The following is a 15,734-nucleotide window of genomic DNA, read 5'->3' as shown; positions in this document are numbered from 1 at the left end:
CCTTGATCTCCCTCCCAAACAGGACTATGATACACTTGGACATGGGCAAGAAATGGTTCAAGGTGGGTCATTTACACCTTCTTGAGAACAATTTGGAATAGACAGCAAATGTTATGGGTAATTCACCACAAGTTATCTTTACTATAGCTAGTTATTAAGAAGTCACACAGACAATCAAGTACTGAAATAATGATTTAAACTTTATTGTATGTAACAACCAAAATAAGACCCCTCAAGTAAGCAAATTAAGCCTTACGACTCAACTTGTCAAGATTCCACTAACAGTGTTTGTCTGTAGAAGTGTCCAGAGTTTGATCCTCATGCAATGTTATTCTTCAAAGTTCTGCGGCTGACTACTTCTATTGGTGTTGGGTTCTTACACAATTTTCACCATTTCAAGTTTGATGATTCAATAGATTCTTTCATCCAAATTCCTGCAAGTCTGCAGCTTGCCTACTTATCAGAAGTAGCTTCTTTGTTCCTTGTTGCATTTGACCTTAACTGTCTGCTCAAAGACAGAGTTCTCCCGCAACTAACTCCTTAAATTCTTCTGCAAGGCAATCAGTTGTCCTTGTGGCGATAAAGCATCCAGTATATCAAGCAGGTGTAAAAGCAGTTTTATTCAAATAGCCCCCATTCCTTTTGCCAGACATGACTAATTGCTTTCAAGTCCTCTATAAATTTGTCCTTGTCCTTTAATAGTTTATTCCAGACAGAATTATTGCTGTTTCTTTGTGTGTGTAAGAGTTGATTCATTTAAACCATGAATAGTTATTAAAGTTCAACGTCTACAATACCCATTAGTCTGGCTAGCATTGCCACATCCTATGATAGAATACATAAAATATTTACTGAAAACAGTACTTGTGTGAAAAAGTATTTTGCATCACACAACAGTTTAACAATTGCTCTGACCATTGGCTTTCTGCTATAATATGTTTAAAATTTCTGTATATTGTTATGATATCAGCTGATGTTAATACTGAATACGTGAGGTCCCAGAATGAAAACTCTTGACAGATCAAATCTTTAATATTTGCAGTTGACTACCATGATGGTGAGTGACTATAACATATAGACACGAGGCCACAGTATTCTCTAACATCACAATACATGTTTAGTCCACAAAAGAAGAAAGAAGCTATCTATGTATAAAAGATATTTAGACAGATCTGAACACAAGTAGCAAAGCAAGGTTTCAGCCCCCGTTTTTTAAAATACTATCCTTTTGTTTTCATGGGATATGGACATTGCCACTGTTCAGATTGCATGTTAAATGGTTGTTTGATGCAAATGGCCAGCATTTATTGCTCACCTGTACCTCCCTTTGAAAAGAAGCTGGTGGTGAGCTGCCTTTTGGAACTGCTGCTGTCCGCATACTGTAGATGGACCCACATGCCCTTAGGGAGGGAATTCAAGGATTTTGACCCTGCGACAGTGAAGGAATGCGATATGTTTCTATGTCAAGATGAGTGGATTGAGGTGAACCAGCAGGTGGTGGTGTTCCTGTGCATCTGCTGCCCTTGTTTTTCCTCGATGGAAGTGGTCATGGGTCTGGAAGATACTTTCTAAGGAGCTTTGGAGAATTTCTGTAGTGCATCTTGTAGATGGTATGCATTGCTGCTACTAACTGTCCCATGGTGGTGGGAATGAATGTTTATGGATGTGGTGCCAATTAGGCAGGCTTTGTCCTGGATGATATTGATCTTATTGAGTGTTATTGGAGTATCAATCATACTCCTTTTACAGTTCTCAGTTCCAGAGAATCTTCATTCTTACCTCAACGTTTTAAAACTTCTACTTAGTTGATTACTCCAGGTTTCTTTTTCTTGGATTCCAGAGAAATTTAACAATTCCTTTCCAAATTGGCTGATCTGAAACTTTTATGATTCTGATGGCCAAAACCTTTTCAGTCTAACAACTTGTAGATTTTTAACCAAACCGTCTTGATTTAAAAGCTGTACAAACTGAAACTCTTTGACTAGGGGACTGGTTCCCCTGAACTAAAAGCTTGATTCTGCTGCTGGGAGAAGATGCTCTCCCCTTTATGAATTGACCTCCTGACTCATCTGAACTGACTCAAAAAAGAACAAATCGAATGACTTTCCGGTCCATTGTAAACTCAGCAGTATGAACATACTATCCCTTAACACTACAGAGATTCTGCCAGATGCTTAACTGCAGTCACATGATTTATTGGAATTATTGCACTGTTCCAAATGACTTTCTGACCTCTTTAAAATAAATAATTTCACAGAACTGGCCTAGATCTTTCTACATCTATTTTAAAATGTCAGTCCCAAAATATAACTTTATATATATAAAGTGCACCTTCCATTACAATATTTGACAGCCTTATGGTGAATGTTAAATTTAAACTTATGATCTTTTACTGTTGAAACTAAGTCAATTTGTAAAATATGGTAGTTCTTATTCATAAACGGAAACACTAGGGCAGTTGGTCTTTTAACTTGATTTTATGGTTATGCTGTAATTTGCCAACAATTTGAATGGAAAACCATGGCATTACCTGGGGATTCTGGGATTGAGGTTAGCTAAAAACGATATAAACAATCATCAATAACGATTGGATCCTCATTTTCTTTGAAGCAAGTTTCGTGCAGATCTCATCATGCTAGCCTGAACATTTAGGGCTTTTTGTTAACCTTTCCTCTGGTTACAAATGTATATTCTGTTAGAATATGCAAATGCATGCACATGTTTGTACAGAGCCATGTGCTTTATATATCCATATGTGTTTGTGTGTATGTATCTTGAACTTGAAGCACCATCTGCCTCGCATGTGGCAGAGTCCACAAACTGTACATTGGACTTAAAATCCATCTTAAAGCCAACAAGCAGACTGAAGACAACTGCCTCAATCCTGACAAATGCCTAAGAACTGAATGAGAAGAACTACTTTTTAATTTTTGTATGTTTTTATATGTATCTATACTTAAATATATCGATATGAGGATATAAAATGAGTGACGATGTATTATTGCAATCATAGCTCCAAATTTAGGTTCAGTTAGAAAAGCACTCAAAATATATTATGAAGGTTGAATTTTTAAATCGTTCTTTTTGCTGAGAGTTTGCTCTGATTCTTCCTCTTGTCTATGTTGTCACAGTGACTAGCCAACTGAGGATGTGACCGAGATGTATAAGACAATGAGGGACATAGATAAGTGGACTATAAGGCACCTTTTCCATTTGTGGAGGGGTCAGTAACCAGGGGCATAGATTTAAGAGAAGAGTTGGAGGGCTAAGAAATGGATTGAGGGAAGGGTTTTTTACTTGTAGGGTAGTGGGAGTCTAGAACTCAATTCCTGAAAGGGTAGTTGAGTCAGAAACTCTTGTAATATTTAAGCAGTACTTAGATGCTCATTTATGTTCGCATAGCCTCCAGAGTAGCTGGACAAGAGCCGGAAACTGGGAATAATGTGGTCAAATCTTTGTAGACTGTGTGGATACGATGGGCTAAATGGTCACCTCTGTGCTGACCATTATTGCTCAGGCTAGATAGGCGGCTAGTTCACCGTTTTCTAATTTGTGGAACGGGGATTAAAACATTAGTGTAAAAATGAGATAAATAATGGCAAAAACTAAATCTTAATTTGTTGACACAATGAACTATTCTTTCAGTATTGTGGATAGTATTGAAAGAGTGAGAGAAATGAGGACTCCAATCATTGTGTGAAAAAGGCTGTGAACCATTTTTCCATCTTTGTAAAGATGAATTAGATGTTTTAATGCTTTATGTTTTAATGCCCCAAGCAGCCTTACACTCTGATCTAAATTTAGTGTCCGATTTTGGGCTAATTTAAGTTGTGAAAATCCAGCTTGATTTCCTTGGAATTAGACACCTTTTGAGAAAATGGTGCAGGAACTGTGCATCAAAAATGTGTCATTTCTGGTCATGCTGATATTACACATTTGCTCATGCAGCAAAAGCATGTACACAGGTTTCACACGCTCCTGGTGTCAACAGCTGAAAGAGAATGGCTGCGAAATAGCTGATTATTTTGTTTTTAATTGTAATTATACTTTCTTTGAACTGTGTGTCAAGTCATAACAGCTGGTATTTCTGCTACTAGCTCTACACGGTGTGCCTATTATAGAGTCATAAACACATGTAAACCCTTCATTCCAACCTGTCTATGCTGACCAAGTTTTCAAAATTAAGCTCGTCCCATTTGTTTGTGTTTGGCCCATATGCCTCCAAACCTTTCCTATTCATGTACCTGTCCAAATGTCTTTTAAATGTTATAACTGTACCTGCATCTACCACTTCCTCATATATTTTGTTCCACACACGAGCCACCTTATGTGTGAAAATCTTGCTGCTCAGGTCCCTCTTCAATCTTTCTCCTGTCACCCTAGTTATGCCCCCTAGTTTTGAACTCCTCCACTCAAGGGAAAAGACCTTTCCTCTTCACCTTATCTGTGCCCCTCGTGATTTTATAAACCTCTATAAGGTTACCTCTCAACTTCCTATGCTCCGAGGAAAAAATCCCATTTTTCCTTGGAGCTGAGTGGCTATTAGTCGAAGGGTGTGATGAACCAATAACGCCCAGAGTCCAACTTCCTTTATCCTGAGGCAACCCATGGTGACTGCTCAGCAAAACAAAATTCTAATGTCAATACGCACTTGAGGCTTACCATGTTTCTTTAGCTCTGCATTCACATTCACAGTTGTATAATCTGCATGCATTTGCATAACTCTGCAAGTTAAAGGCATGAATCACACACCCTTCCCGTGCTTTTCTCCAGAAAATGTTGAGTTCAGCAAATCTCTCCTCATTACACAAAGCTGTGAAACCGGAGTGCTTACAGTCTTCAATTTAGTATATGAAGACCTTTGACAAAGGGGCCGAGGAAATTTACCAGAATGGTACCAGGGCCGAGGAACTTGAATGAAGCAAGGAGATCAGAGAATTTAGGCTTGTTCTGCTTTCAACAGAGGGGATTAAAGGCAGATTTAAAATTCAACATGAAAGAAGGTTGCTAGAGTAGCTAGCAAGAAAGTATTTCCATCGGCAGGAGGATTAGTAATGAGAAGACATGAGATTCAAGTTATTTATTGGAATGCACAGCCTGAAAGCATCTTGGAAGTATGCTCAACAGTATAAAAAAGCAAATGTGATACAGCAAACTTGATTTGAACTGGCAACTTAGTTCAACCAGTACTCTTGATAAACTGGCAAAAGTTATATGCTTCAAGTATTGTGATGTCTGAGTATTTATGCTGTAAATAAAGTATAATAGTGATCTGTATACACCCTGAGTTAAGTTTTTATTACTTATTGTGTGTCTTTACATTGATTTTAGCAGGCGTGTTAATATTTTTGGAAAGCTTTTGTGAGGGAAGTTCAAAACTTCACTTAGTCAGGGTTTACTGTAGTTATGCGTATGTCTTGATTAACCGATTTAACCGGCACACCCTTGTCCTATAGGTGTGATTATTAAAAAGTTTGCTGTAGGTGCTTGCATGCCTATGGGGAAAGAAAGGGAAATGGGATTCTGAAATAAAAGCAAATTGCTGGAGAAACTCAACAGATCTGGCAGCATCTTTGGGAAGAAAGCAGAATTAACATTTTGTGTCTGGTGACTCGTCTTCAAGGACTAATCAGCTTTTCCAAGACCCTGCAGAGACACAGTAGCTTCCTTTATATATTTTTTGGATGTGTGATTTATATCAAAAAACACAACAGCTGCACAGGAACAGAAATAGTATTTGAAAAGCAAAAGCAGATTTGAGTACAGATCCTTCTTTAGAATTGCTCAGTTGAATGGAACGATCATACATCTTGACTTTAGATCCATTTAGTCTGATGGCCATAAACTCTACTATTCAGCCTAACCATTAACCTTGCATTGACTGTTAGTGCCAGTAGGTTATAACATTGACTAGTTAGATGTGTGCTGTTTCAAAATTAAGTGAAAAGATATATCTAATAAAGTTTTTTATTGTTACTGAGTAATTGACTCTACATCAAATTTGATAATCTTATCAACTAATCAGCCTAAACGTTCATCCACAATTATATCATTCTGTATAATTCACCTTATACACCTGTGACCTCTACCACCTAGAAGACAAGGGTAGCCAGTAGATGGGAGCACCACTGCCTACAGAGTCTCTTCTGTGCCACGCAGCATCCTTATTTGGAACCATATCGCCATTCCTTCACTGTCACTAGGTCATAATCCTGCGACTCCCTTTCTGACAGCAACCTGGACTACAGGAGTTCAAAAAGGCAGCTGACCACCTCCTGCTCAAGGGCTGTTGGGGATGTGAAATATCAACATCCACACAAAATCTTTTGACTGTTATTGAAGTGTAACATTGAATTATGAGCCCAGCAGTTGACAAATGTATTATCATGTGAAGCATAAAGAGAAGAAATGTTATTTAAAGACACACAAAACACCTCAGTCAAACATTGAATTTATCTAGCATCATTGTGTAGATATAGTTAATATTGATTAGAAGTCAGCAGTAATAAACACAGCAATGTTTCTTGCAAACTGTATTTGTAGTTCACTTTGCTTTTGTTAAATTCTTCACTTAAAGCTATTTTTTTCTCACGTTTTCAGGTGGTCTTGGTTTTTGCTCTCAGCATTGGTGCACTTGTAATATACTTCATTGATTCTTCAGAGTAAGTACCAGAATACTTTTTAACCTTCCTATTCCAATGGCCTACAGGCAAAATTTCAGTTTATTTCTGTTTGCAGTTTGTATACACTTCCTTCTGACAGGGTAATTTGTGAAATAACACTGTTGTTAACATGTATTCCTGTTTTCAGCAAAAAAGTGTTTTTTCTGCTTTCCTATATTTGTAATTTTTAAAAGATTTAAAAGTAAGAATTCTGTAACTTCAGGAACATTTTAATGTGTTCTCCTTACCTTTGTCTTAACAGTTAGTCGATCGTTTCTTAATCCAGGATATGCCTGTTCTATATTGGAAAATAAGAGGAAATAAGGTGTATTCTCACATAATTTATCATTAAGAAGATCATTTTTATTAATAATATCTAAATGCTTATTTTATTGTCAGCATTGCAAATGGAAGGTTTTTTTTGAACATCAGTGTGTTTTTTGATAAATGGAAAATGCAGATTTAGGGTAATTGTCAAACGAATCTGAGGGAAGATGATAAATCGCACAGTGAGCTGCTCTGATCTGAAATGCACTGCCTGAATGGGTGGTGGAAGCAGATTCAAGAGTAACTTTCAAAAGAGTCACGTGTTTACCTGAAAAGGAACATTTTGTAAGAGTGGGCAGAACGGGCCAAATGGCCTCCATCGGTGCTATAAGGTACTATATCCACAAGCATGGCTGCCAATTACTTGACAAAATGCTGGAAAAAGTCAGCAAGTCAGGCAGCATCTGTAGCGAGAGATACAGACTTCATGTTTCAGATTGATGATTTTTCATCAGAAGGTGAAAACATTGTAGATTTAATTGTTAAAAAACAATTCCAGAGCCAGGAAAAAAACATCCAAGAGTTGGGGTTGGGGGTAGTGGGGAGTTCTATCCAAAAGCAGAGTCCAATGGTACTTAAATGAATAAAGGGATGATGGTGCAAGGTTAAAGAAGGGTATTTGTGGACATTGTCATCTTCAATTCTCTGCCCAAAGATAGATCTGACCCACAACACTGTGACTTCCACAGAGGTTAGGGCAAAGAGGCAGGTCCCAAATCCACCTCAATCTGACTAGGGATTGAACCCTGCGGTCCTGGCATTGATCTGATTCACAGCTACCACCTGGCTGACTGAGTCAACTGGTTGCCAAAGGAGTTGGAATTGACATGGTAACCTGAATGTTTATGTTCATGCTATGATCAGGAGCAATGATGGTAGAGGCCCCAATTACCTTTCTTCACATGGTTGTTCAGATATTTCTCATGCCTTTGCCACATGCCATTGGCTATATTGGAAGACTATGTGAGTGACAGTCTGTCTGCACCAGCTGTATTATGAATGTACCTTCATTGGCTGTCAGGTGCGACTTGAACCTGGAGCTCTGGTTCAGAGGTAGGATGCTACCCACTGCAACTCAGGACCTTTTGTAATGGAAAACAAAGAAACAAAAGATTCATCTAGGGAGGATGTAAATGGAAATCACAAGACCATTACCTCGACCTTGTTAGCAGAGAGGTCTTTTTCACTGTAATATGGAGTTAAGAGTTGCATTGTGATGATGCTCAAATAAAACTGCACATCATACGGTATAATGCAACTGATGACCATAATAGATGCTCAGTAGGCATATGAACATGTTGCTACCATTGGTTCTAAACTCTTAAAACATTTTGTTATAAGAAAAGGAACTAATTGTTTGTTTAAGTTTAAATTTCAACACTTTCATATTTTAGAAGAATCCAGCCCATATCAATGGGCATAAGCAAGGAATCCAAGTCTTTTATTAGCTCTGCCTCATGCAATATCAGTTCAGCAAGTTGAGGAATGCAATGGAAGCTTCAATGTATATCAACACCCCAGCTATTGTACTTGTCATTAATTTTCTTGTGAAGAAGAAAATTACAATTGCATTAATCCAATAGGTAGCAATAAATACAAATCTGTTTGGAACCCACCAACCCAACTTTAAATGAAATTGGTGGCAGACAACCTGTGGCTACATGCTGGGATGGAAACCAGTGTGTTTTGGTGAATATTTCCACCATATTGTAGATGAAATGTTTCAGTCCTTTATTGGTCAATTAAACAGAACAGGGAAAAATGAATGTCTAATTTTTAAAATCTTCCGTGTGACCATTTAGGAACCACAACATACACTGGGTTTATCATATCTCCACTGAAGTGGTCTTCAGATTGATCGTGTTATGAATGACATTGGTTAGCAATAGTTGGAAGAGGAGAGTGCACAAATGTCATTTGTGCTATTCATTTAACTTTTTGTTTCCTTGCAACACAAAACCCTGACATCATTCATCCCAGCCTGCTGAAGGGAAGACAAAACATCTGAAATACTTTTCTCATTGGCTGCTTTGCACAGCTTTGGTGGTGGCAGCAAGTTTCTGGTGCTTACTGGCTGGAAAGCTAGAAATTACAAGTTTTTTTTTCCTTGAGAAAAGCTACATACTAACATTTTACTAATGGAATCTACCATCAAAATAACTTGATCTAATACCAGCTCTTTCTCCCATTCATTTTCTCTTTAAATATCAAATTATTAGTTCATCAAGGTAAGATGTGCATGCTCTTGTTTTACCCTCTTAATTGTATTAGATATGTTTGCATTGCTGAGGAATGTAGACATGTTAGAGATGTAGTATTAAGTAGAACTGCTGTTCAACTACAGAAGCATGCAGTCCCTCACCCACTTATTTTCAGACAGTCCTACTGAACTTATTAGAATTGCCTTTCTCTTCAGTTAGTCCTTTCTTTTGTACAACCATGTTAGTGTAGCGGTTTGCTGATTTGGGAATGCTTTTCGTAGATAGCAAGTAGCAATGCATGAACTAGAAATGGCCACCATTATCCATACTTGTTTTAATAGAACAGTTTAATCTTTCAAAAACACAATATTACAATGTTTTTGACATAACTTCAGCAGTTTTGGTATGATGTTTCTGTACTGGTTTATTTTGTCGAGTAAATGATAACAGGAAATGCAAATATTGGGTTTCATAGTTGTCTTCATTTTAAAAGAAAATCTCTTCTGGCAAAGAGGTGTGACAAGAGGTCCCACTTCACCTATTTACTTAGAGATTTTTCTGAACTTTGTCAGTAGTGAGGTGATGTTTAACTGTTTGAGATGCTGAAGCAAACATTAGTCCATTCTGGTGTGCAATGTTTTTGTTGCACTAATCTTGATTCACCAATCGTTTGATCAATATGGGGGTTAGAAAAGCAAAACTTTTACAACTTACTGATGAGAAGTAATGAAACTCCAGTGAGTTTCAGCACGGATGTCCTTTTTCAGGAATGAACAATGTTTACTTTTAAAATGCTGTTGGCAGTTGAGGAAGAGTGTTTACCAGAGAGGCAATTGATGCAAGAAGATAATTCTGCAATATTCTAAATATTGCTAAAATATATAGCTTAACATTCCAAAATGTTAGCTTTCTATGGCTTTTATTCAGTTACAGTGCCCTGATAAAATGAGCTGCTGATGAATTGTCCCCTTTAGTAAACTGATTAATCCCAAGGTAAAAAGATGGTAATCAGAGCTTTCAGAATGTACAATAATATGTATAGTCCAACACTACACTCAGTCAAGGGTAACCTGGTGCACATGACCTGTTCTTCCTCTGATCTAATGAATACAGAAATGAAGATTTTACCATTTTATTGTGATATTTTGAAAACAGTGTGATTACTGAACTCTGACAGTGTGGATATCACCTTGAAATAGTCAAAATAACACTGTCACCCACCTAAAAAATAAAAGAAACTCATCACCTCCAACATTCTCTTCTGAGACCTGACTTTACAAAACTGTGCTCACATGGTCTGTTGCCAATCAGTCATGGGAACATGCAGAATAGGAAAAGGAGTAGGCCATTAAGTCCTTGGAACTTGCTCTGCCATTCAGTATGATCACAGCTGATCATCCACTCAGTCCCCTGTTCCTACTTTGCCCCATAGTCTTTGGTCCCTTTGGCCCTAAAAGTTATATATAACCATTTCATGGAAAAATGTTGAAAGTGCATTTCCAAGAATATTTTCTTCTCATTTTCAAGGATGTCCCTGTTTCTCTCGTTGCTGCTAAAATGTTTCCTTTTAGATTCATTTTCCAATGAAGTGAAGTAAATTTCCATTCTAGGTTGAGTTAGAGGTAGAAACTCCAGGACAACTATGGCTTTAAAAGACATTACTGGTTTAAATAGTTAACAGGCTGGGAAGGAAGAAGAATGGAAATAAACCCTTGAGAGTATGACTCTAGGCTGACTATGGGAGAATTAAAGGGACAGTGAGTTGTGGAATGGGAAATCTTTCGCATGTTAAATGGGAAAAGTCCATTGCAACAGGGTTTGAGTAAAGATGCAAGGAAGTTTTACTGCAGATGTACAGGGCTTTCGTCAGAAGACACTTGGAGTATTATGTTCAGTTTTGGTCTCCTTACCTAAGAAAAGATATATTTGCAATAGAAGGAATACAATGCATGTTCGCCAGGCAGATTCCTGAAATGGCATTTTGTCCTATTGGGTCACAAATGTGTCTTGAATCATTGGAATTTAGGAGAATGAAATTTGCCCAGTTCTGCAGTAAGGTAATGTTCAGGAATTTTTTTAGGGATATCAGTGGCCAATATTATTTCTGAAGCACCTAGAGGAAGATTAGTTCAAAAGTGTCCTAAAGGGATCGTTTTGAAATAAAAAGAGAATGCTAGATATAGTCTGCAAGCCAGGCAGTATCTTTTAAAGGAGAAACACAGTTAACATTTCAAATTGATGATCTTTCATCAGATCTCAACCTAGCAGAAGACCCCTACAGAATTAAAGCATCAGTAAGCTATCCCATTGTTATGGACCAAACTAGACCCCCCTCAAAATATATTCAGAACATAGTCCAGACCCTAACTTTTCTTATTTTAAAGATAAGTGTAAGGTGTTGCATTCAAGATGTAATTTAATTAGTCAAACTACTTGGCATAAAGCAAAACGCATTTTATTTTTATATGGCAGTTAAAATAAAAATAAAAACAAGGAAAGAATTGGCTTAACTGTAACTCTATTGAAATGCTTAACAAAATAACAGCTATATTAACTACTGCTGATTAACTATAAGAATATAGTGACATCCCATAAACACAACCTTAGCAAAGACAAATTCAGTAAAATAGATTGTCTTGCTGGAAATTCTCCAGTCCAGGAGGAAAAATATTTTGAGAAAACTGTGTGTGTCTGTGTGCGTGTGAGAGAGAGAGAGACAGAGAGAGGGGTGTGGGGAAGAGATGTATTGCAGCTTCTAAACCCAGCTTCAAGACCCTAGCAGAAATTGCTATTGAGAAACTAAAACTAACATTCCTGTCTCTGAGGGTGTTTGACCCCACCCATTCAGGTTGCATCTATTGTTCCAACTTTTTTAAAAAAAATCTCCAATACCTCATAGGATGTTTGTGGTATTGGATTCAAATAGATAGTTCCGTGCCTCTGTCTTAAAACCTCTCTTCAAATAAAACCCAGGAAAAAATACATCTCTTCAAGCCATAGTATTGTCACACCATTCACTGTGAGGTTATTAACCCTCTCCTTGTCTTCTTTTGAACTGTTAGCATCAGACAAAGCAAATGGAAATAGATCCCCAATCCACTTAAATTAAGGAGAAAGTTCAAGGATGAAGTATCATTAGACCAAATTAGAAATGGTGAGATAGCTACTCTTGGTTGGTCACAATATGGTTTAAGTTTATTTTATCATTAGGCTATGCTACCCCCTGCCCCCTCCCCCCAACTTAAATTGTCAACTGTGAGCAGTAAGGAGCCAATCACAAGTTTTTCTTGAGTGAGGGAAAGAACAAATTTATTGACTGCTAAACCAAAGAAAAGAATTAGAAATACTTGACTGAAGCATTTGACTTTTGTGCAGTCACTTGGATTATCTCTCACACATGCATAAATCTATGTGTAAAGTTAAAAGAAGATGGTGTCTAATATAGTGGAAGGTAAAATAGTATGCAGTTTAGAGTCCTTTGGTTGTTCTTGAGATGAAAAGTTGGTTTGCTGCATTCTTTGTTGTAGTCAACAGTTGTGAATCTCAGTTGTTTTAAATGTTTTGTCTCCTTGATGTTATTCTTGGGACTCGTTTCCATGGAAACTGGTTAAGTTTCTTGGAGAGAGAAGTGGATGTAGCAAGCTTCCTTTCTGTAATCTCCCAAAAGCTCTCCAAGCCTCCCTTCAAATAATTTTGCTGTGTGTATTTCTCTTGGGTCTATCTGTGACAGTCATGGTCTCAATATCCAGTGCTCTACTAAGAACTGGTAGGTTTTTATTTGTGAGGATTATAAACAGTCTCCCTTTTCATATTCGTGAGGGCGATTTCATTTTCACCTTCACCTCGAGGCAACTTTGCTTTTTTAAAGTGATTTGCCTTGTCTTAGACCAATTTACATAGTTCTAATTGGAAGTTTTTAAAAAAAATTATACCTCCAGAAATACAGGGGTATAGTGTGTGACAATATTAACTTGCCAGAATAAGCGTGGAGTTAAAGTATCACTTCTGCAGTAGTGAAAACATGATAGAAGATCAGTTCAAACTCAGGGATATTCCAATAGAACATTTTAAAATAAAAGTTAAGGTCCTTCTTCCATTGGAGGAAGCAGCAAAAAAGACTAATAATAAAGCTTGTTATTCCATAAATTAGTGAACTGATTTTTTTTTGCTTTCAGAAGTGATACTTCACAGAAGTGTTCTGTATTTTCTAGTGAATAAATAGGGACTATTGGGGAAATATTCCTGAGGCTGCAGATGATAAATTCAGGGGGAGTTCTTCTAGAGCTCCAGCATGTTAAAGATTGAAGTGTCCAGTGTATTCCAGGATCCTTTGCAGCTAGGCTGCATTTGACCAAATCTTCCAGGCTTCAGATTTTATTGAAAACTAATATATGCTGAAAATACACTTCATGATCCTGTGGAAATCCTGACATATAGACCCATCTGCAAATTGTGCAGCAATTTTAAATTTCTAGTGGGCAAATCCCCATTTTTCTTTGGGAGCTTTTGTTACTGTCCCAACTCTTGAACTAGAAGATGTTAGACAGATTAAAACCCAAGACCTGGCTAACTCAAAAAGGTTCATTCCCAGTCACCTCCCTTAATCACCTGACTATCCCTGACACCAACCAACTTCCACTTGATAATACCACAACCCAATGTGTGTCCACCTTGACTAAATCTCCCCCACCTGGGTCACCCGTTCACACACCGACTCACCCACCCAGTCACCCATTCACTCATCCATTCACTAACATTCATTAAACATCATACAACAGCTCATGCCATACAAAGGGGGCATGTCTTGTTTGCCCCAATTCTACTCTGACCATTGCGCGTTTCTTTGATATTGAGGGCCAGAAGATTCGGAAAGAGCTTCAGTTGTACTGGGTCGGGATAGTCTTGCTGCAATGCTACCATTTGGAAGATTCAGATAGAGACAAAAGAAACTGCAGCTGCTGGAAGATTCAGACCATTATCTTCTTTAATGCATCTATTCTTGTGCAGTGTGCCTGTTGATCAATGCACACTTCTTCATTAAGACAATATCTCTCTCATAGGATTTCTGCCTGCAAATGTGTCATGACTAAAGTTTATTCCCTCAAATGGGAAAATCATTAATTGTATAAATGGTGCTATGAAAGAATTCCATTTTAATATGCACCTGGAAAAGTTTATTATGCTTAACATAAATAAATCTACGTTAGTTTGTCAATTAATCGCCTGTCAATTTAGCACAGAATCTTTGAATAATAAATATGTAAGATATTTATATAGTGCCATGCGGGGTTAATTCAGGAGCTAAAATAAAGCGTATATAACTACTCTTGGACTTCAAGGCTTTGCAAATTGAACTACTTTATGATGGAGTTTTCAAATCTCATGGTTCAGTGGCATTAATTACAACCTAAAGACTACTGTCAACTTCCTTTATTTCCCTCCTGGGTAGAGGATACTGGGATGATCACAGCAAATTGTATATAATCTGCAGAAGAAACCTTCCAGTGTTTAGTCACAATTGTAATCTATTGAGTATCACTTGCAGTCACAAACAATCCTACCGACAAGGGTTACTTCACAATTTGGAAGAGGATTTTTTCCATCCCGCAAGCAATTAGTTTTATGAGTCATTTTAGTGTTTTGGGGGTGGGGGTGGGGTGGGGGGTGGGTGGGGGGGGTGTTCTGTCATATAACCAATTATACGTATGAGTCATTCGAAAGGTCACATTTAATAGAAGTCTAGAATGTAAACAGCTAAAATATTCCCTAACTAAAGTAAAAGTTTGAACAATTATAACAAAAGTTATTTCTTACACTTTTCATTAACAATTACTAATGATGTATTATTTGGTAATGATAATTGAACAATAATTTTGAAGCACAAGGAATTTAGTTATATAGAGCAGTGATTTCAGATCCAGCGTTGGGGACTGGACGTTTCATGTTTGGGTACTTTTTGCTGATCAAAAAATACAGTATCAAGGTATTACAAAGTAAGGATGGGTGAAATTTGCTGTAGATTGGTAGCACAATTCCTGCTCGCCCTTCCTGCTGTGTAGGTAGCAACTTCCCACATTTTGAAAATTCTCTAAAACAATGAGCTAAACGCCAAGGTGTGGATAAACTATTCCATCATAACCAGAATCCAGAACGTGTGAATAACTAGTCTGGTAGATTCAATGTTCCTGCTGCATTCATGACTTCTAGAACTTTACAACTGGATGCTCTAACTTCTTCTTCATAGGGAGTACTGCTCTAACAGTATGTGAGCGATCTGCATATTTTTCCTTGACATGTAACATCACATCTAGGTGATATCTCTGTAATCAGAAAAACATTTAGAGGAGACAGTTGTGGCTTGAGAAAAACACTTTGATGTGGCTTCTAGTCAACTGCACTGTCGTGTTGTCTTTTCTAGGTAAATACTGATATCAATATTTGGCATCAAAGACAATGGCCAGGCATTTTTATTGATCTGACCGTAGTTTTGTTTCATTTACATTAATGTTTTGGATGGAAATGCAGCCAGTTTTCCTTTCTGCAT

General features: G+C 37.5%; 1 protein-coding gene across 10 annotated transcripts in view; it reads left to right on the top strand.

The window, feature by feature from the left end:
• kcnma1a (potassium large conductance calcium-activated channel, subfamily M, alpha member 1a) overlaps positions 1-15,734 on the top strand; it is an 845,585-nt gene that overhangs the window by 391,326 nt on the left and 438,525 nt on the right. For all 10 annotated transcript variants that reach the window (XM_072583314.1, XM_072583323.1, XM_072583322.1 and 7 more), the window contains exon 3: positions 6,601-6,662. In XM_072583314.1, coding sequence (XP_072439415.1) covers positions 6,601-6,662 — 62 coding nt within the window. The remainder of the gene's footprint in view (positions 1-6,600; positions 6,663-15,734) is intronic.

The sequence above is a fragment of the Chiloscyllium punctatum genome, chromosome 13 (assembly GCF_047496795.1).
Source record: "Chiloscyllium punctatum isolate Juve2018m chromosome 13, sChiPun1.3, whole genome shotgun sequence".
Taxonomy (NCBI): domain Eukaryota; kingdom Metazoa; phylum Chordata; class Chondrichthyes; order Orectolobiformes; family Hemiscylliidae; genus Chiloscyllium; species Chiloscyllium punctatum.
Note: the sequence above shows the minus strand (reverse complement) of the source record. Positions and strands in the feature narration are given on the sequence as shown.